The 22,487-nt window shown below is 50.1% G+C and overlaps 1 protein-coding gene across 2 annotated transcripts in view; it reads right to left on the bottom strand.

Moving 5' to 3' along the window:
• The window catches only part of LOC140389619 (sodium/hydrogen exchanger 9-like), a 570,848-nt gene that overhangs the window by 472,884 nt on the left and 75,477 nt on the right, over nucleotides 1-22,487 (bottom strand). For both annotated transcript variants that reach the window (XM_072473892.1, XM_072473893.1), the window contains exon 3: nucleotides 3,015-3,092. In XM_072473892.1, coding sequence (XP_072329993.1) covers nucleotides 3,015-3,092 — 78 coding nt within the window. The remainder of the gene's footprint in view (nucleotides 1-3,014; nucleotides 3,093-22,487) is intronic.

The following is a 22,487-nucleotide window of genomic DNA, read 5'->3' as shown; positions in this document are numbered from 1 at the left end:
CTATGATGGGATCAGCCATGATCACAGTGAAGGTGTTTAGGCTCGGGAGGCTAAATTGCTGACTTCTGCTCCGAGGTCTGTGTTCTAGGGGGGAGATGCTCTGGCTGATTTTGCAATTCAGCTCTTGGACTGCAGCATTGTAGTAACAGATGAGGAATATATGAGCCATGATAGAATGGCGGGGCAGACTCGATGGACTGAATGGCCTAATTCAGTTCCCATAGGGGCTTTTCACAGTAACGTCATTTGAAGCCTACTTGTGACAATAAGCGATTATTATATTATTATATTTTATGAACTTATGAGGTCTTGATCCATGCTAGAATATATTTCTGTAGTGCACAGATAACAGTCAATCTCTGGCGCCTTGGCCAGTATCCATTCATGTGTGAGGTTAGACAAGCTATTTAATTATAGGAGGACTGGAGGATAGTCAATGTGGTGTCATTATTCAAGAAGGGAGGAAGGGATAGACCCTGGGCGGGATACTCCCGCAATTGGCGAGATGGCCCGATGCCGGCACCAAGAACGGCATGAACCGCTCCGGCCTCGGGCCACCCAGATGTTGGGAATCCTCCCCACTTCCGGGGGATAGGCCAGCGCGGAAAGATTGGCGCGTGCCTTCCGAAGGGCCGCCGTGGGCCCGTGCATGCGCAGAACCGCCGGCATGCTCTTGCACATGTGCAGGGGGTTTCTTCTCCGTGCCGGCCTTGGCGGAGCCCTACAGAGGCCGGCGTGCAAGGAAGGAGTGCCCCCGTGGCACAGGCCCGCCCGCAGATCGGTGGGCCCAGATTGCAGGCCAGGCCACCGTGGGGACCTCCCTCGGGGGCCGGATCCTCCTGCCCCCTGCCTCCCCCCCCCAGAGAATTCGGCAGTCGGCGTCGGAACGGGATTCACGCCCCCCCCTGGAAACTACAGGCCAGTCAGTCTAACTCAGTGCTAGGTTTTCACCCAAAGAGTTGTGAATGTGTGGAATTCCCTGCCCAGTGAAGCAGGCAAGGCTTCCTCTTGAATGTTTTTAAGGCAAAGATAGATCTTTGAACAGTAAAGAAATTAAGGGTTATGATGAGCGGGTAGGTAAATGGAGTCGAGTCCACAAAAAGATCAGCCATGATCTTATTGAATGGCGGAGCAGGCTCGAGGGGCCAGGTGGCCGTCTCCTGCTCTTAATTCTTATGTTCTTTTGAAACTATTGGAAGCATTTCTGAGGGACAAAATTAATCTGCATTTGGAGAGGCAGGGATTAATCTAGGACAGTCTGCATGGTTTTGTTAAGGGGAGGTCATGTCTGACCAACTTGATTGAATTTTTTAAAGAGATGATCAGGTGGGTAGATGAGGGAAATGCATTTGACCTAGCCCTACTTGATAAGCTCCCACATTGGAGACGGAGACTGACAGCCAAGGTAAGAGCCCATGTGATCCAAGGAAATTTGGCAAATTGGATCCAACAAAGGCCGAGTGGCAGGAAGCAGAAGATGATCGTCGAGGGGTGTTTTTCTGACTGGACGACTGTGTCCAGTGGGGTCCCGCAGGAATCGGTGTTGAGACCCCTGCTATTTGTAGTTTATATCAACGATTTAGATGTGAATGTAGGAGGGTTGATCAGTAAGTTTGTGGATGACATGAAAATTGGTGGGGTGGTAAATAGCGAGGAGGATAACCTTTTATTACAGGAGGAGATAGACGGGCTGGTCAGATGGGCTGATCCGTGGGAAATGGAATTCAATCCGGATAAGTGTGAGGTGATGAACTTGGGCAGGACAAGCAAGGCAGTGGAATACATGGTAAATGGCACGACCCTGGCAAGGATCAGAATGACCTTGGTGTGCATGTTAACAGTTCCCTTAAGGTAGCAGACCATCAGGTATACTTGCCGTTGTTAGCCGAGGCATAGAGTTTAAGAGCAGAGAGACTATGCTGGAACTGTTGTAAAGGTTGATTAGACCACAGCGGGAGAGTGGTAGTTCTGAAGAGAGATTGGATAGACTAGTGTTGTTTTCCTTGGAGCAGAGGAGACTCAGACGGGACTTAATTGAGATGTATAAAATTATGAGGGGCATAGGTAAGGTAAAGGTAAAGTCATCATAGTCTTAGATGACCATAGGTTGCTTTCTCCTTTAAGAGGGAGAGCTGACTGGTGGTGATTTAACCTGAGGATCACCATACCTCAGGCGACCGGCAAGGTTGAGAAGGCAGGCCTTCATGAATAAGCATCATCGGTCTCCAGCTCAGCTAATTCAACATATGGGTAGCACGATAGCATAGTGGTTAGCACAAGTGCTTCACAGCTCCAGGGTCCCTGGTTCGATCCCCGGTTTGGGTCACTATCTATGCGGAGTCTGCACGTTCTCCCACGGTCTGTGTGGGTTTCCTCCAGTTTCCTCCCACAGCCCAAAGATGTGCAGGTTAGGTGGATTGGCCATGCTAAATTGCCCTTAGTGTCCAAAAAGGTCGGGTGGGGTTACTGGGTTACGGGGATAGAGCGATGGTGTGGGCTTGGGTAGGGTGCTCTTTCCAAGGGCCAGTGTAGACTCGATGGGCCGAATGGCCTCCTTCTGCATTGTAAATTCTATGATTCTATGAACATTGATTGGAGGCAAGCATAGGACCATCCAGTCTGAAAGCACCACCTGGCTTTACCAGGTGAGACAGTGGGCAGAGGAAAACTGACACTTTTAAACGGGGTCCTGATAATAATAACCTTTTATTGTCACAAGTATGAAGTTACTGTGAAAAGCCCCTCATCGCCGCATTCCGGCGCCTGTTCGGGTAAGTTGGTACGGGAATTGAAACCCGCACTGCTGGCCTTGTTCTGCATCACAAACCAGCTATCTAGCCCACTGAGCTAAACTAGCCTTTAAACATACAATGACTTAGAAGAACATAGACTGAAAAAGTAAACCGCCAAAAAAAAGAATATTTAATGGAGGCAGTTGCTGCAAATGTCACCCTGGAAACCATTCAGATTTCAAGCATTTATGTCCTTCTGAAACTGAAACCCATCGTTCTCACCTTTTTCAGGCTGTAGCCTGCGTAAAATATTATCGGCGGTAAGAGGACATTGAAGAAAACTTCTGAATCAAACGTTACCTAAAAATATGAGACAAAATTAGACATGTCAGTATAACTTTCCAACTGGCTTTGTTGAAAATTCACATCCTCACACACAAACTGGGAAATTGGATTTTGGATGGCAATTGGGTTACTTTATCCAATTCCTCAATTATTCTGTGCATATTCTTTTGTGCAGTGTTGGAAGCTACCAATTAATAGGAGACAGATCCCATCAGCAGAAATTGCATAAAATTTAAATCCAACTAGATTATTAGATGCATCATTAATTTCAATCCAAAATCTTTTTTTAAATCACAATATCACAGAATTGTTACAGCTGAGGAAGTTGTCGTCCAACCTGTTGTGTCGGCATGAAATTTGCGAATGAGCAATTCCCCCGCCTTCACCCCGTAACTCTGCCCTTTCTTCCTTTTCAGACAACATTCTAATTCCCTCCTGAATGATTCAATTGACCTTGCCTCTGCGGCACTCTCAGGCGGAGCAGTCCAGATCCTAACCACTCGCCGCTTGAAACTTTTCTCATGTCTCCGCTGCTTCTTTTTTTCCCCAATTACCTTAAATCTGATCCTTCTTGTTCTTGAATCATCCGTGTATTTACAGTGGTAAACCAAAAGCTTTTCCATACACCTGTGGAATAATTCCTGTGGAATTCATTACCACAGAAAGTTGTTGGTACTAAAACTTTGAATATATTCAAGAGGTGGCTGGATATAGCACTTGGGGAGAATGGGATCAAAGGCTATGGGGAGAAAGCAGGATTCGGCTATTGAGTTGGATGATCAGCCATGATCATGATGAATGGCGGAGCAGGCTCGAAGGGGCAAAAGACCTCCTCCTGTTCCTATCTATTTATTATGTACCAGTACGTGCTCATAATTCATTGCACAAAATCCAGTCGGTATGATTAAAACACTGAATTACTCAAATAAGCATTCTTGCAAAATGCACTTCTGCAAATTAATTGGGAGAGAAACATCTATAAAACTAAAGGTCAGAGCCCTATACAGGGAAAAGTATGGTCTTAAAATTCAGGTATTGTGACAGTCACATTTTCTTCTCTGTTAACACTGCTGTGAGGTTTCAGTGTAGGGAGCAGTTTCTGGACGTATAAAACTTTAATAAGCATTTTTATTTTGTCTACTTTTTAAATGACCTGGCATTCCCTACCATTGTTGTATGGTGTCACATACACTTACCTTGCAGATTATCACTGTATTCCTGGAATAAACTGATTAAATTTGGAATTATTCCATTCTTTGCACAAGCTTGGCTACAGAAAATATTCAGAAGCTTAGGGGAGCACTCGGCTCCCATTAATAAAATACCACTTATAGAATAGAAAGAAGGGTAAAGAGGAAATATATGGGATGGGCAACAATAATGGAAAAATAATACCATATATGCCACAGACTTCCCTCTGCGTTGAGATGATGGCATCGATTGACTGCAGATTATTTTCATGACACTCGTTTCAAATCAAATTGTGCTGCTCGTAGAATCATTCTCATTAAAAAAGCCATCATGCTCAGTAATATCCCTTGAAGTGTATTCAAAGCCAGCTGGCCACAACCAATTACTTTGCAGTGTAACTTCACCAATGCTTTCAAATTCAGCATTTTATCTCTGCTCGCACACACACACACACTCTCACAACGTTTTTCTCCCTCGCTCCAAATCTTTCATCCCAGCCAACGTATCCGAATTTCACCACTCACACAAACCTCTCATCTCTGACAATATGATCGCAGCCTCTACAAGTCTCTCAAGCCGGACAACAGATCGTTAATCCTAGCTCCTGAGAAAGTTGCATATCCCGGTCAACACCACTCGTCGTGCCTAGAACATGGTCCCTCCTTTCCGGAGTCTTTCCTAAACATTGAGTGTCTCAGTCTGATGGGTGTTATAACAGCCTTGCTCCTCAATGTAACCAAGTTTCACCGTTGAGCCCAGCCTAGACTATCTGCACCGTAATCTGGTTCTGGTTCCCAATCTAGATATTTACTCAAGTTAATCTGAACAAAAAATACCCACAAACACCTGAACCCAACGCGTCAGAAAGCCGACAAGTTTCACACTTTTGTTCAATCCGAGATGCCCAATGGAAAAGCTTATAGCACAGGAGGGGGCCATTACATCCATCGTGCCCTCACCAATATTTGAAATATCAGCTGAGCTATAGAAGTATCCTGTCAATGGGGTGTTAACACAGGAAGAAGGCACTGAATCAGAAATGTCACCTTTTGTGAAAATGTTGAAAACAGAAAGGCCTTTGTTTGGAACATATGCACTTGACAATGTAACACACTTGTCAACACGGGGTTTCATCAAAATGAATGAACAGATTCCCAAACCAATGAGGAGTAGAGAATGACAAGTCTAACACCAAGGCAGGTAGAGATGAAAATGATCTGTGAAAGATCCTAAACATAGACCCGTTCTGCGGCTCTGTATTCCAGTCCACCCAAACCTCATTAAGAGCTAGACAGCATGACAAGCATTTCCCTATCATATTAATTATTATTATGTTCTGACAGCACAGTGTAAATTATTCATTTTAATGGGAAGGATACTTGACACCTACAGCAACAAGAGATGCCAACACAGATGCTCGATTTCTATCTGTGCAGAATGAAGTTGACTTACATAGAAGCCGAGAAAATAGGGGCAATCCATTCGGCCCATCCAGCCTGCTCCCCCCATTCAATATGACAATGGCTGATTGTCTATCTCAATGCCATATTCCCACATTCTCCCCATATCCCCTTAACCTCTAAACGGATGCATACTGGCCTTTGAGGTGTGAATTTGTTATAATAAAAACTTCCTTTAGCAGGAACAAGTATCATTGTGCAAAGTATCAGATTGTTTCCAAATGTGTCATTGATTTGACCAGCGTTTCTAGGGGATTTTTCAATCAAAATACAAAACAAAACTTATGTCCTAAGTCCAGGTACACCAGTCAGTCACTGAGAGCAAGCATGCAGAGGTACAGCAAGCAGTGACTTCATTTGAAGCCTACTTGTGACAATATGCGATTTTCATTTTTTTTAAATTATTTTTTCAGTGAGGAAGGCAAATGGTATGTTGGCCTTCATTGCAAAAGGACTTTGCAATGTCCTACTGTGCAGGGGCAAGGATATCTTACTGCAGCTGTACAGGGCCTTTGTGAGGCCACACCTTCGGAGTACTGTGTGCAGTTTTGGTCTCCTTAACTAAGAAAGGATATACTTGCCATCGAGAGAGTGTAGTGAGGTTTCTCCAGAATAATTCCTGGGATGGCAGGACTGTCGTACCAGTAGACATTTGGTCGGCAGGGCCTGTATTCATTGGAATTTAGAAGAATGAGAGGGGATCTAATTGAAATGTATAAAATTCTGGCAAGGCTGCACAGACTGGATGCAGGGATGTTGTTTCTCTGGCTGCGGGGGGGGGGGTCTAGTACAAAGATCGGTGGCGGTGGCCAGATCACGAAGGATCCTCGAGGGCAGCGGCAGAGAAAAGAAGGAAGCAAGATGGCGTCGGAGGGAGGCCGGGCGACATGGGGACCGGATCAGGATGAATTCCTCAGAAGGTGTGTGGAGGAGTTAAAAAAGGAGGTGCTGGCCCCGATGTTGCTGGCAATCGATGGGCTCATAGAAACACAAAAGGCCCAGGCGATAGAGCTCCGTGTGGTGAAGGCGAAGGTAACTGAAAACGAGAATGAGATCCTGGGCCTAGCGGTCAAAATGGAGACGCACGAGGCGCTACATAAGAAGTGCATCGAAAGAACTGAAGTCCTGGAAAATAGATCAAGGAGAAAGAACCTCCGGATCCTGGGTCTCCCCGAGGGAGTGGAGGGAGCAGACGGCGGGGCGTATGTGAGCACGATGCGACATTCGCTAATGGGAGCTGAGGCCCCCTCGGGCCCCTTGGAGGTGGAAGGGGCTCACCGGGTCCCTGCGGGGAGACCAAAGGCTGGAGAACAACCAAAGGCGATGGTCGTGAGATTTCACCGCTTCAATAACAGAGAGGTTGTTTTGAGATGGGCCAAGAAGGTACAGAGTAGCAGATGGGAGAATGCGGTGATATGAGTGTATCAGGACTGGAGCGTGGAGGTGGCGAGAAGGAGAGCGAGTTTCAATCGAGCCAAGGAGGTGCTGCATAAGAAGAAAGGAAAGTTCGGGATGCTGCAGCCGGCGCGATTATGGGTCACGTACCACGATAGACACTACTATTTTGAAACGTCGGAAGAAGCATGGACCTTCATCCAAAAAGAGAAACTGGACCAGAACTGAGGGACTGATGTTGGGGGGGAAACGACAATGTTGATGTATAGAAATGTAAATTGGGGAAAGGGAGGTTCACTGTATCGGGACGGTCTTTGACGGGGGGGGGGACACTGAGAAATGTGGGCGCCGGTGGGGAAAAAAGGGACATAGGTGGGGGATGGGGAATGGGAACGGGGCTGTAGGGGGAGCTGCGCCATAGGGGACTGGACGGTTCTAGGAAAGCGCGGGTCTTTTCCCGCGCTAGAGAGATGATGGCGGGAAGACAGGCGCAAGGAGGATGGGAGTTCCACACACGAGGGGGTCAAGGAGAGAGCGGGAGAAGCCGTGGTCAGTTGAAGTCAGCTAACTTTCTGAAGCAATATGGGGGGAGTAACCATGCTAGATGGGGATCTAGCGGGGGGTGGGGATAACTGGGTTGCTGCTGCTGGGATCGAGAGGGAGCTGGTAAGAGAAGAGGTGGTCGGGGCGGGAATACGCCGCCTGGGGGACTGGTGGGTGCGCGGGACCTGGACGTGGGACTGGCCCAGAGTGGGTGATGGCTAGCTGTTTCAGACCATGCCCCGCACTGGGTGGATCTGGAACTAGGAGAGGAGAGGGAACAGCGCCCACTCTGGCGACTGGATGTGGGATTATTGGCGGATGAGGGAGTCTGTGGAAGGGTGCGGGCATGTATCGAAAGGTACCTGGAGGCCAATGATGATGGGGAGGTCCAAGTGGGGGTAGTATGGGAAGCGCTGAAGGCGGTGGTCAGGGGAGAGTTGATCTCCATCAGGACTTACAAGGGGAAAACAGAGGCCAAAGAGAGGGAGAGATTACTGGGGGAGATTTTGAGTGTGGATAAAAGATATGCGGAGGCCCCGGACGAAGGACTATATAGGGAGAGGCGAAGACTCCAGACGGAGTTTGACCTGCTGACCACAGGGAAGGCAGAGGCACAGTGGAAGAAGGCACAGGGGATGAGATAAGAGTATGGGGAAAAGGCAAGTCGGCTGCTGGCCCACCAGCTTCGTAAGAGGACAGCGGCGAGGGAAATAGGGGGAGTTAGGGATGAAACGGGAACTACGGTGCGGAGTACAGGGAAGGTAAATGAGGTGTTTAAGACCTTTTATGAGAGGTTATATAGGTCCCAACCCCCGGAGGGAAAAGAGGGGATGCAGCAGTTTCTGGACCAACTAAGGTTCCCGAAGGTGGAGGAGCAGGAGGTGGCAGGCCTGGGGGCGCCAATTGGGGTGGACGAGGTGACTAAAGGGCTGGGGAACATGCAGGCAGGGAAGGCCCCGGGACCAGATGGGTTCCCGGTGGAATTTTATAGGAAATATGTGGACTTGCTGGCCCCGCTGCTGGCAAGAACCTTTAACGAGGCCAGAGAAGGGGGGACTCTACCCCCGACAATGTCGGAGGCGACGATATCACTAATCCTGAAGCGAGATAAAGATCCACTGCAATGCGGGTCTTATAGGCCTATCTCGCTCCTGAATGTGGACGCCAAGTTGCTGGCAAAAGTGCTGACAATGAGGATAGAGGATTGTGTCCCGGGGGTGGTGCACGAAGACCAGACAGGGTTTGTAAAGGGGAGACAATTGAATGTCAACGTGCGACGGCTACTGGGGGTGATAATGATGCCCCCAGCAGAGGGGGAGGCAGAGATAGTGGCAGCAATGGATGCAGAGAAGGCATTTGATAGGGTAGAGTGGGAGTACTTATGGGAGGTGCTGAGGAGGTTTGGGTTCGGGGAGGGGTTTGTCAGCTGGGTTAAACTCCTCTATGGGACCCCAGTGGCAAGTGTAGTCACAAATCGGCAAAGATAGGAGTATTTTCGGTTACATAGGGGAACAAGGAACTCTGTCCCCATTACTGTTCGCGTTGGCAATTGAACCACTGGCCATAGCGCTGAGAGACTCTAGGAAATGGAAGGGGGTGGTTAGAGGGAGAGAGGAACACCGAGTGTCACTCTACGCAGATGACCTACTGCTATATGTGGCGGATCCAGTGGGGGGGGATGACAGAGGTTATGCAGATATTGAGGGAGTTTGGAGACTTTTCGGGATATAGGCTTAACATGGGAAAGAGTGAGCTTTTCGTGATACACCCTGGGGACCAGAGTAGAGGGATAGATGGCCTGCCGCTAAGGAGGGCGGAAAGAAACTTCCGATATTTGGGGATTCAGATAGCCAGGAGCTGGGGAACTTCACACAAACTCAATCTGACTCGGCTGGTGGAGCAGATGGAAGAGGATTTCAAAAGGTGGGATATGCTGCCGCTGTCACTGGCAGGCAGAGTGCAGGCGATTAAGATGATGGTCCTCCCGAGGTTTCTATTTGTGTTTCAATGTCTCCCTATATTGATCACTAATGCCTTTTTTAAGAAAATAGATAGGAGCATTATGAGCTTCGTGTGGGCAGGGAAGGCCCTGAGGGTAAGGAGGGGTTCCTGCAACTTAGCAGGGACAGAGGGGGACTGGCGTTGCTGAATTTAGACGACTATTACTGGGCCGCCAATGTGGCGATGATCCGCAAGTGGAAAGAGGGAAGCGGGGGGGGGGGGGCAACTCGTTTTTGTTCTAGTTGGGGTGGAGGGGGGGAACACCATTTCTTGTTACTTTGTTAGTTCACTACTTTATTTAAACAATGTTATCTATTAGTTATTGTGTTACCGTTTTTGTTGATTTGTAAGGGGGAAAAATTGTGTTTGAAAACTTTAATAAAATATATATTTTTTAAAAAAGAAACCACTTGAGCAGGGAAAATGTTTGGGCTGCTGGGCCCTCTTACATTCAGGAAGGTTTTTAAAATTCTCATTTTCTGTCATTGATACTTGCAAATGACATCTTAGAGGAACAGGATTCCTTTCCCAGTGTTAAGATTCCTGCTGTGATTCATTTGTTCATGCAAAGCAACACTTTTTAAACTGTGGGAGTGAATAGCAGATTGATGCTTTCTGTTCCAAATCAAATCCACCTTTTGTGCATTCTTCATTCACCAAAGTCGGTTTCCCATTCTAGTTCAGCTTCAGATAATTTGGGTGAAAAACCATCATTCCAGACGTTTGGGTCAATCTGGGGTAAAGGGGCAGCAAAGTGGTTTCACCATTTTTATTATGGCCCTCCAAATGATAACGGCATCATTTGAACTATTAACATGATGCGCGCAGTGTGACAACCTGCAATAAATCCCGTAGTGGCACAGTGGTTAGCACTGCTGCCTCACAGCACCAGGGTCCCGGGTTCAATTTCATCCTTGGGTGACTGTCTGCGTGGGGTTTGCACGTTTTTCCTGTGTCTTAGAACATAATAACTAGGAGCAGGAGTAGGCCACCTGGCCCCTCGAGCCTGCTCTGCCATTCAATGAGATCATGGCTGATCCGAGTGCTCCAATTTCCTCCCCATGTGAATTCCTCCTACAATGGGCAGGATCACTTTTTAGTAAATCTGCATATTAGAGCAAGGCAGTGAGCTTCACTCTAATTTGCAGGTTCCCGAGGTACCTGAGGCATTGGGATCTGAGGCCTTAGCTGACTGGCAGAAGGCAGAGAGTGGGGATAAAGGGGTCTTTTTCAGGATGGCAGCCGGTGACTAGTGATGTGCCTCAGGGATCTGTGCTGGCACCACAACGTTTCACAATATACATTAATGATCTGGAAGCAAAGAGGAGAGGTTGGAGCAGCAGAGGGTAATAGATGAGATGTTGGAGGTAGGTAGGAGTTATGCAAAGGATGGGGACCCAGCAAAGCTGGAAAAGAGGAAGGAACTACAGGCAAGCTTTGACCGACTTTCTACCAGGAAGGCAGTGCGCCAACGGAGACGAGCAAGGGGTACAGTTTACGAACACGGAGATAAGGCATGTTAGAAGGTCAGCTTCGGAGGGAAGCAGCATCAAGGGAAATTGTGCAGGTGAGGGATATGGCAGGGAAGTTGGTGGTGGCTCCGGATCTGATTAACAAGGTTTTTGAGGAATTTTATGAGAGGCTGTACAGGTCAGAGCCACCTGGGGGAGACCTGGAGATGCAGGGATTTCTAGATGGGTTGGAGTACCCGAGGTTAGGGGAGGGGGACAGGGCTACATTAGAAGGAGCGAAAGTGGAGCAGGAGATAAAGGATGCGATTGGGAGGATGCAGTCGGGGAAGGTGGCAGGGCCGGATAGGTTTCCGGTGGAATATTATTAAAAAATTCAAGGATAAGCTGGCACCCCTGATGGTGGGGATGTTTGAAGAGGTGATAGGGAAGGGGGTGTTGCCACACACTTTGGGGCAGGCATCGATTTCCCTGTTGCTAAAAAAGATAAGGATCCGACGGAGTGTGGGTCGTATAGTCCCATATCACTTCTGAATGTGGACGCAAAAGTATTGGCGAAGGTACTGGCGGGTAGGCTGGCGGAGTGCCTCCTGAAGGTGATAGGTGAAGATCAGACGGGGTTCGTGAGAGGGAGGCAGCTCTTTTCAAACATTAAAAGGGTATTGAACGTCGTTATGGCACCGGCAGAGGGGAAGGAAACAGAGGTGGTTGTGGCATTGGACGCTGAGAAGGCGTTCGACCGGGCAGAATGGGGGAACTTGATGGCAGTTCTGGAGTGGTTTGGGATTAGACCAAGATTTGTAAACTGGGTAAAGCTACTATATAAGGAGCCGAGGGCGAGTGTCCGCACAAACAACATAAGCTCAAGATACTTTCCTTTCCACCGTGGGACTGGGCAGGGATGTCCTATGTCCCCCCTGCTGTTTGCACTCGCAATTGAGCGTTTGGCCATCGTATTAAGAAGTTCGGGAGTATGGAAAGGAATAGTGCGGGGGCGGATAGAGCATAGGGTTCCTTATATGCCGATGACTTGCTGTGAAACGTGTCGGAACCGAGTGTGTCGATAGTGGGAATATTGGAGCTGCTTCGAGTGTTTGGGTCTTTCTTGGGGTACAAACTAAATTTAGACAAGAGTGAGTACTTTGTGGCCGGGGGTGGGGGGGGCTGCCATTCCGTAGGGCAGGGACTCACTTTAGGTACCTGGGGGTGCAGGTTGCCCGGGAGTGGGGGGGGGGGGGGGGGGGGCTCCGCAGGTACAACATTTCTAGTTTGGTGGGGAGAGTGAAAGCTGATCTGGCAAGGTGGGATGGTGTCCCTCTGTCACTGGCGGGTCGGGTACAGGCGGTTAAAATGAACGTGTTGCCGCAATATCTGTTAGTTTTTCAATGCCTGCCGATTTTCCTGCCAAAGGCTTTTTTCAGAGGGATTGAGGGAAGGATTACGTCGTTCATATGGGGAGGAAAGGTGGCCAGAGTTAGAAAGGTGCTGCTACAGAGGGGAAGGTTTGGGTCTTCTGAATCTGATGTATTACTACTGATGTGTTGGGTGCTCTGGATCCTTGGAACACATACAGGCCACCAACACTTAAAATAGTGCAACACTATTTTATTAAGCTAGAAACTGTTGAACATACTTTCACTGTGGGTTAACACGATGTTAGATTAAACTAAAGACCTATGCCTGTCCTAACCAGTCAATGCACTCAGCACATGGTAAAGATCTGTGCTGTAAGCTGTGTCCTTCTGAGAGGCTGCATCCCGAATGATCGGGAACTCTGATGCCCCCCGTCTTTATAGTGCATGTGCTCTAACTGGTGATTGGCTGCGGTGTTGTGTGTGTTGATTGGTCCCGCTGTGTGTCCATCAGTGTGTGTGTGTCTGCACCATGATATACTGGTGTATATTATGGCATCCCCCCTTTTATTAAAAAAATATATGTGTGAGACAATAAATAATGTGTGGTGAGAATGTTCCTAACTACGTGTGGGGTGCGAAGACATACTTACAGGACTACGTACATGAGAACTAAGCTATTTACATGTGAAGGTACCTGGTGCAGAGAAGCAGTATGCAACAAGAGTAACGAGATCAACACTATATACAAACCAGGGAAACGATCAAACAAAGCAACAAAACAATTCAGAGAGTCCAGAAATTCAAAAAGTTCATAAATTTAGTCTCTGAGGTGGGCTACGAATTCTGGTTGACCGCCTCAAGGGTGGGTCGAGAGCCGCCGGTTCAGGAGTGGGCTGAACTGCATCAAAGTCAGGGGGAGGCAGAGTGACAGGGATCTCTGCATAGTCTGTGGCAGGGTCAGCAGGGCGAGGCAACACTGCAGGATCACGTGGCGAGCGTGGAACGAGACGAAGGGCGCATCGATTGCGGCGCAGAATAGAGCCATCCAGTAGACAAACCAGGAACGAGCGGGGGACCACCTGCTTAAGGACAACTGCGGTTGCAGACCAGCCACCATCCGGAAGATGGACGTGGACATTGTCAGCTAGAGCCAGAGCAGGGAGATCAGCTGCACGGGAGTCATGAGCCGCCTTGTGCTGTGCACGAGACAGCTGCATCCAGCGAAGGACCGGAACATGGTCGAGGTCTGGGACGTGGATGGATGGCACCGTTGTCCTCCGGGTGTGACTCATGAGTAACTGGGCTGGCGACAGGCCAGTGGACAGTGGGACGGAGCGATAGGCCAGCAAGGCAAGGTAGAAATCAGACCCAGCATCGGCAGCCTTGCATAGGAGCCGTTTGACGATATGTTCTCCCTTCTCTGCTTTGCCGTTGGATTGGGGGTACAGGGGGCTGGACGTCACATGGGCAAAATTGTGCCGCCTGGCAAAGTTGGACCATTCCTGGCTTGCGAAGCAGGGGCCATTGTCCGACATAACCGTGAGCGAGGTGCCGTGTCGAGCAAAGATTTCTTTACATGCACGAATGACTGCAGACGAGGTGAGGTCGTGCAACCGTATCACCTCCGGGTAATTTGAAAAGTGGTCCACGATCAGGACATAGTCGCTACCCAGCGCGTGGAACAGGTCGATGCCCACCTTGGTCGAAGGTGATGTGACCAACTCATGGGGCTGCAGGGTCTCACGTGGTTGGGCCGGCTGGAAGCGCTGACAAGTGGGGCAGTTGAGAACTGTGTTGGCTATGTCCTCATTAATGCCGGCCAGTACACTGCCTCTTGAGCCCGTCGGCGGCACTTTTCCACGCCAAGGTGGCCCTCGTGTACTTGTTCCAGGACAAGCTGGCGCATCCAATGCGGGATGACAATGCGGTCCAGTTTTAGAAGAACCCCATCTACTACCGCCAGATCATCTCTGACATTATAGAATTGAGGGCATTGGCCCTTGAGCCACCCGTCCGTTAGGTGGCACATGACGTGCTGTAGCAAGGGGTCAGCCGCCGTCTCACGGTGAATTTGGACGAGGCGTTCATCCGAGGCAGGTAGATTGGAGGCCGCGAATGCCACATGGGCGTCAACCTGGCAGACAAATCCTGCTGGGTCACATGGAGTGTTGACTGCCCTGGAGAGAGCGTCAGCAATGATGAGGTCCTTGCCTGGGGTGTATACCAGCTGGAAGTCGTATCGCCGGAGCTTGAGAAGAATACGCTGGAGGCTAGGCGTCATGTCGTTCAAGTCTTTCTGGACGATCGTCGGTCTCGACGGTGAATTGAGGAAGTCCGTAGACATAATCGTGAAACTTAACAACACCGGTCAGAAGGCCCAGGCACTCCACGCTGCTCCGTGGGGGTCATCGCACGTGACGCATATGCAACAGAGGCCCATGATGAGGCCTCATCACGTTGAAGGAGCACTGCCCCAATGCCGGATTGACTGGCATCGGTCGAAATTTTGGTCTCCTTTGCTGGATCAAAGAAAGCTAAGACCGGGGCCGTGGTCAGTTTTGCCTTGAGTTCTCTCCATTCGCACTCGTGGGCAGAGAGCCATTGGAAGTCTGTCGTCTTCCTGACCAGGTTCCTGAGATCCGTGGTATGAGAGGCGAGGTTAGGGATGAATTTCCCTAAAAAATTGACCATGCCCAGAAATCTGAGGACCGCCTTCTTGTCCTCTGGTGTTTTCATAGCTGTGATAGCAGCTACCTTGTCCGCATCCGGCTGCACACCCAATTGGGAGATGTGGTCCCCGAGGAACTTGAGTTCTGTCTGACCAACGGAGCATTTGGCCCTGTTGAGGCAGAGGCCATGCTCATGTATACGTCTGAATACGCGCTGGAGGCGACTAACATGCTCCTGCGGGGTGGTGGACCAAATGATTATGTCATCGACATAGACGCAAACGCCTTCAATACCTTCCATCATTTGTTCTATAATCCTATGGAACACGTCTGATGCAGAGATGATCCCGAACGGCATCCTGTTGTAACAATATCTTCCAAAGGGGGTATTAAATGTGCAGTTTCCTGCTGGATTTATCGAGCTGGATTTGCCAGAATCCTTTTGAGGCATCGAGTTTGGTAAAGAGCTTGGCGTGATCCATCTCACATGTGAGCTCTTCGCGCTTGGGAATTGGATAGTGCTCTCTCATAATATTGCGATTTAGATCCTTGGGATCAATGCAAATTCTCAATTTGCCGGAAGGTTTTTTTACACATACCATGGAACTGACCCAGTTGGTCGGTTCCGTGACTTTGGAAATCACTCCTTGGTTCTGGAGGTTCTGCAGCTGCTGCTTGAGGCGGTCCTGAAGGGGTGCTGGGACCCTGCGATGTGCGTGCAACACAGGCGTGGCATTCGGTTTTAATAAAATCTTGTAGGTGTACGGGAGCGTGCCCATGCCCTCGAAGACGTTGTGGTACTGGTTGATAATGGCGTTGAGCTGTGGCCCTGAAGTCAGTATCCTGAAAGGCAGACGCATCAGCAGGAGAGAGAGAGTGAACTCTCTGAACTAGGTTCAACTGCTTGCATGCCTGCGTGCCAAGCAGGGAGACTTTCAAGGAGCCCACGATTTCAAAGGGAAGGATGGCTTTGCGTGACCTGTGCGTCACTTCAAGTTGGCATGAGCCGCTGGCAGCAATGGCATTGCCATTATAATCCAATAGCTGGCAGGCTGATGGCAGGATGGCTGGTTTGACACGAATGCTTTGGAGGTCAGGCCGCGCAATGAGATTGGCGGAGACACCAGTGTCCAGGCGGAATCGTATTTGGGACCAGTTGATCGTAAGGGTGGCACACCACTCATCGTCCGGATCGAGGCGGTGAGGCTGGATTCTTTGCTTCAGGGGCACCCTGTTTTTCGTAATGATACCGACTCGAAAAGGCGCCTTCGGGTATTCGGTGTCAATATCGGGTAGCAGGTCTGACTAAGGCTCGGTGGCCGTGGGTTGAATGGCCCGGACATTCCTGCAAGGCTGGATGGAGCGACGAGAGTTGGAATGGTTGAGCTGATCTGCATAAAGCAGCATAGTGGCCACGTTTGCCACATCGCAGGCATCATTGGGATTTGGCAGGACATTGCCGCTTTAAGTGGGCGGAGCCACAGTTGCCGCAGGTTGTAGCATCAGTATGTGCGCTGCGCCACCGCCCATGCGCGGTGCGGTCGTACGTGGTGCGCGCCTGTGCAGTACGTTCGTCGACATCGCCGTCCCCTCGTTCGGTGCGCACAAGCGCGGGAGTCTGCGAAAAGCGCGCAAAATGGCCGCCCTCATCCAGGCTGAGGCCCTGGAGTTGCTCGATTGCTTGGACCCGTTCTGCCTCGTGGGGACCTTGCCGCGCCGTTTCAGCCGCTTGGATGTGGGAATACCGACTAGTGGCGTGTTCATGTAGCACGCAGGTCTCGATGGCAATCGCTAGGGTGAACTGCTTTACCTTGAGGAGCTGCTGGCGTAGGGGGTCCGACTAAACACCGAAAACGATCTGGTCGCGTATCATGGATTCGGAGGTGGGCCCGTAATTACAGGACTGCGCAAGGATCTGGAGGTGGGTGATAAAGGACTGGAAAGGTTCATCCTTACCCTGCAAACGCTGTTGCAATACATAGCGCTCAAAACATTCATTCACCTCTATGTCGCAATGACTGTCAAACTTAAGGAGGACCGTCTTGAATTTTGATTTATCTTCACCATCAGCAAAGTTGAGAGAATTGAAAATGTGGATGGCTTGTTCCCCGGCCGTGGATAGGAAGAGAGCGATCTTCCTGGTGTCTGAGGCAGCTTCCCGGTCTGTGGCTTCCAGGTAGAGCTGGAAGCGTTGTTTGAATATCTTCCAGTTGGCCCCCAGGTTACCGGTGATGCGGAGCGGCGGCGGGCGGCGCTGTCCATTTTACAGGATGGCTGTATGCTGGTAGAAGGCAGATCACTTGCAGGTAGGTCTAAGAAGTTCTAACATCCCTCAACTACTGGTACCATGATGTGTTGGGTGCTCTGGATCCGTGGAACACATACAGGCCACCAACACTTAATAAAATAGTGTTGTACTATTTTAAGTTAGAAACTGTTGAACATACTTGCACTGTGGGTTAACATGATGTTAAATTAAACTAAAGACCTATGCCTGTCCTAACCAGTCTATGCACTCAGCACATGGTGAGGATCTGTGCTGTAAGCTGTAAGCTCTGTCCTTCTGAGAGGCTGCATCCCGAATGAGCGGGAACTCTGATGCCCCCTGACTTTATAGTGAGTGTGCTCTAACTGGTGATTGGCTGCGGTGTTGTGTGTGTTGATTGGTCTTGCTGTGTGTCCATCAGTGTGTGTGTCTGCACCATGATATGCTGGTGTATATTATGACAACTACTGAAATGAAAATCGCTTATTATCACAAGTAGGCTTTAATGAAGTTACTGTGAAAAGCCCCTAGTCGCCACATTCCGGCGCCTGTTTGGGGAGGCTGGTATGGGAATTGAACCGTGCTGCTGGCCTGCCTTGGTCTGCTTTAAAAGCCAGCTATTTAGTCCAGTGTGCTAAACTGGGCGGCGAATGTGGAGACGGTGCGGAGTTGGGTTAGAGGGGTTGATTCCCAGTGGGTCAGAATGGAGGAGAGTTTGTGCAGGGGGTCAGGATTGAAAGCACTAGCAACAGAGCCGCTCCCGATAGCCCCGGGGAAGTACTCAGGGAGTCCGGTAATAATAGCTTCCTTGAGAATTTGGAGGCAGTTTCGCCAACACTTCGGATTGGGGGCAGGGTCAAGGGAAATGCCTATTCGGGGGAACCACAGATTTGAGCCAGGGAGGTGGGATGTAAATTTTCGGAAATGGGAAGAGAAGGGGATTAAGACACTAAAAGATTTGTTTCTTAGGGGTCGGTTTGCAGGACTGAAGGAGCTGGAAGCGAAGTATGGGCTGGAGCAGGGGGAAATGTTTAGATACATGCAGGTTCGAGATTTTGCCAGAAAGGAGGTACAGAGCTTCCCAGTGGAGCCGGCCTCCACGTTGCTGGAGGAGGTGCTGACGACAGGGGGATTGGAGGATGGGGTAGTCAGCGGTTTACGGAGCTATTTTGGAAGAGGAAAAGGCACCACTGGAAGGGATTAAAGCAAAGTGGGAGGAAGATTTGGGAGATGATATGGAGGAGGGGTTCTGGTGTGAGGTGCTCCGGAGAGTGAATGCCTCCACCTCGTGCGCGAGGTTGGGGTTGATACAGCTGAAGGTGGTATACAGAGCGCGCCTCACGAGGGCGAGGATGAGCTGATTCTTTGAAGGAGTAGAAGATGTGTGTGAACATTGCGAGGCGGGTCCCGCCAATCACATTCATATGTTTTGGTCCTTTGCAAATCTAGAGGATTACTGGAAGGAGGACTTTAGGGTAATTTCTAAAGTGGTGCACGTGAAACTTGACCCGGGTCCCCGGGAGGCCATATTGGGGATGTCGGACCAGCCAGGGTTGGAAACGGGTGCGGAGGCAGATGTTGTAGCCTTCGCCTCGTTGATCGCCCGAAGGCGGATCCTGATGGGTTGGAGAGCGACGTCTCCACCCTGTGCCCTGGCGTGGCGGGGGGACCTGTTGGAATTCTTGACTCTGGAGAAGGTTAAGTTTGAACTGAGGGGAAGGATGGAGGGGTTCTACAATTAATGGGCATTAATCATCATGCACTTTCAAAAACTGGATAACATCGAACATTAGTTGGGGGGTGGGGGGCTGTGTGTGTTAATGGTGACTATGGGTGATTCCGGATTCCTTTTTGTCATTTGTTTATGTGAGTTGTTTGGGCGATTGTTTGGGGTTTGGTGGGAGGATGGGATCGTTGTTATTGATATCGGGATTGACATATTTGGTACTGATTATTGTTTATTGTTGGTGGGTGTACATTTGGGAGAAAATGTGAAAAAGGAGAATAAAGAAATATTTTAAAAATTAATGATCTGGAAGAAGGAACTGAAGGCACTGTTGCTAAGTTTGCAGATGATACAAAGATCTGTAGAGGGACAGGTAGTATTGAGGAAGCAAGGGGGCTGCAGAAGGATTTGGACAGGCCAGGAGAGTGGGCAATGAAATGGCAAATGAAATACAATGTGGAAAAGTGTGAGGTCATGCACTTTGGAAGGAGGAATTTAGGCCAAGTCTGGGACTCTCCTGCACTGCGTTTGGGATGGAGGGGTCAGGGATCGTTTTGGGGTCCTCGGAGATCGGGATCTCTCGCTACAATGGGGAGTTCCGGTGAGAAGAGCTCCCCACTGTACAAAACGGGGCTATGTGCGCCCGTGGCTGCGAGATCCCCGTTCAATCCCCTTATTCAGCGCGAGTTGCATTGAATAGCCATGTATTTCCCGGCACTGCGAGCACCGGGAAACATGCGGCTGAATTCACTCGCGAGGGAACTTTGTTCTCTCCTGGGAAAAGTGCGCCTATGGTTTGTAGCTTGCCCTCTAGGGTCTGACTTTCCATATACAGCAAGAATGAATGTTTGTAATATTGAGACTTTCTGCTCCATTAGAGAAACTAATGTTATACCCATATTCCATTATCATACAACAAACAATAGCGCCTACTGAAGCTCTTTGAAATTATTGTCTACATATTTCTTAGTCTATAGAATAAACTACAACAGGATGTAACAATCGGTTACTCAACATGCACAAGAACACAGTTTTCCTTCAAGGCTGGGGTGTGATATTTTTCATTCATATATATTCTTCTTGTTGCCTGATGTTATTATTGATGCGACCATCAATTCACACGAAACCAGGAGTAGAAGTAAACTGTGGCTTTAATCAACTAGAACAGTGCCTGCCTGCGACTGGTCTGCTCGTGAGAGCCGCCTGTATACCTCCCCTCAAGGGGTGGAACCAGGGGCGGTGCCCACAAGGTACCAACATGATACATTACCAGGTAATACCTTACAATGGTCCATAGGTGGAGCCCACATGGGCAACAGTGTAATACAGTTATATGCATGGTGAATGGTTACTGCAAAACGTTCACCACATTCACCCCCTGTTAAAAAATGAAGTCCGGCGGGGGTGAAGGGTTCATACGTTCAGGCTGTCCGGCCCACGGGTCGTGCGCTGTGATCGCCAAAGCTCTGGTATCGCAGCTGGCCCTGGTGTCAAACTCAATCGGTGCTGGCATGGGTAATGAAGTCGCCGGTGTGGGCACAGATGTGGACTCCAGGAGCGTGTCGTCTGGAGCTTCATTATTGTGGGTCGGTGAAGAGGGAATGGAGGGCGGGAGGGGGTGTGGGTGCCTTGTAGGGGCGGGGGCGGTCAGGCGGGGTAAGTTGGTTGGCAGTGGTAGTGGAACCCGCGGGTGCCAGGTCCCGGAGGGAGACCGTATCCTGTTGGCCATCGGGATGTTCAATGTATGCGTACTGGGGGTTGTTGTGTAGGAGCTGGACCATCTCGACCAGGGGGTCGGACATATGGCTCCTGACTTGTTTGCGGAGCAGGACGGGTCCCGGTGTCCTCAGCCAGCGCGAAAGCGAGGCCCCGGAGGTGGATTTCCTGGGGGAAACAAATAGGCGGTCATGAGGAGTCTCGTATGTGGCCGTGCAAAGGAGGGACCGAATAGAGTGTAGTGCGTCGGGGAGGACCTCCTGCCAGTGGGGGACTGGGAAATTCCTAGAGCGTAGGGCCAGGAGGACGGTCTTCCAGACCGTCGCGTTCTCCCTCTCCACCTGCCCGTTTCCCCTGGGGTTATAACTGGTAGTCCTGCTCGATCGATGCCCTTACTGAGCAGGTACTGATGCAGTTCGTCGCTCATAAACGACGAGCCCCGGGCACTGTGAACGTACATGGGGAAACCAAACAGGGTGAAGACACTATGTAGGGCTTTAATGACGGTGGCCGCGGTCATATCGGGGCAGGGGATTGCAAATGGGAAGCGGGAGAACTCATCTATGATGTTGAGGAAATATGTGTTGCAGTTGGTGGAGGGGAGGGGCCCTTTGAAATCGATACTGAGGCGCTCAAAGGGCCGGGATGCCTTTACCAGGTGGGCCTTATCTGGTCGATAGAAGTGCGGCTTACACTCCGCACAGATTTGGCAGTCCCTGGTCATGGCCCTGACCTCCTCAGTGGAGTAGGGCAGGTTGCGGGCCTTGATGTAGTGGAGAAGCCGGGTGACCCCCCGGGTGGCAGAATCATCATGGATAGCACGTAGTCGGTCATCTTGCGCGCTGGCGCACGTGCTGCGGGACAGGGCATCTGGGGGCTCGTTGAGCTTCCCAGGACGATGTACTATATCGTAATTATAGGTGGAGAGTTCAATCCCCCACCTCAAGATCTTATCATTCTTGATCTTGCCCCGCAGCGTATTATCGAACATGAAGGCTACCAATCGTTGGTCGGTGACAAGGGTAAACCTCCTACCAGTGAGGTAGTGCTTCCAGTGCCGCATGGCTTCAACGATTGCTTGGGCTTCCTTTTCGACCGAGGAGTATCGAATTTCAGAGGTGCTGAGGGTTCGTGAAAAAAATGCTACTGGCCTGCCTGCCTGATTGAGGGTAGCGGCGAGGGCGACCTCTGATGCGTCGCTCTCCACCTGGAAGGGGACGGACTCGTCCACCACGCGCATTGCGGCTTTGGCGATATCCGCCTTGATGCAGCTGAAGGCCTGGCGGGCCTCAGCCGCCAGTGGGAAGATGGTGGCCTTGATTAGTGGGCGGGCTTTTTCCGCATAGTTGGGGACCCACTAGGTGTAATAGGAAAAGAACCCGAGGCACCTTTTCAGGGCCTTGGGGCAGTGGGGAAGGGGGAGTTGCAGGAGGGGGCGAATACAGTCGGGGTCGGGTCCTAGAACCCCGTTTTCCACGACGTAGACGAGGATGGCTAGTCTGGTTGTGTGGAAAACGCATTTCTCCTTGTTGCAAGTGAGGTTAAGGGTTCAGGCGGTTTGGAGAAATCTTTGGAGGTTGGCATCGTGGTCCTGCTGATCATGGCTGCAGATGGTGACG

This window comes from Scyliorhinus torazame, chromosome 14 (genome assembly GCF_047496885.1).
Source record: "Scyliorhinus torazame isolate Kashiwa2021f chromosome 14, sScyTor2.1, whole genome shotgun sequence".
In the NCBI taxonomy this organism is placed as follows: domain Eukaryota; kingdom Metazoa; phylum Chordata; class Chondrichthyes; order Carcharhiniformes; family Scyliorhinidae; genus Scyliorhinus; species Scyliorhinus torazame.
This window is presented reverse-complemented; position numbering and strand designations above follow the sequence as displayed.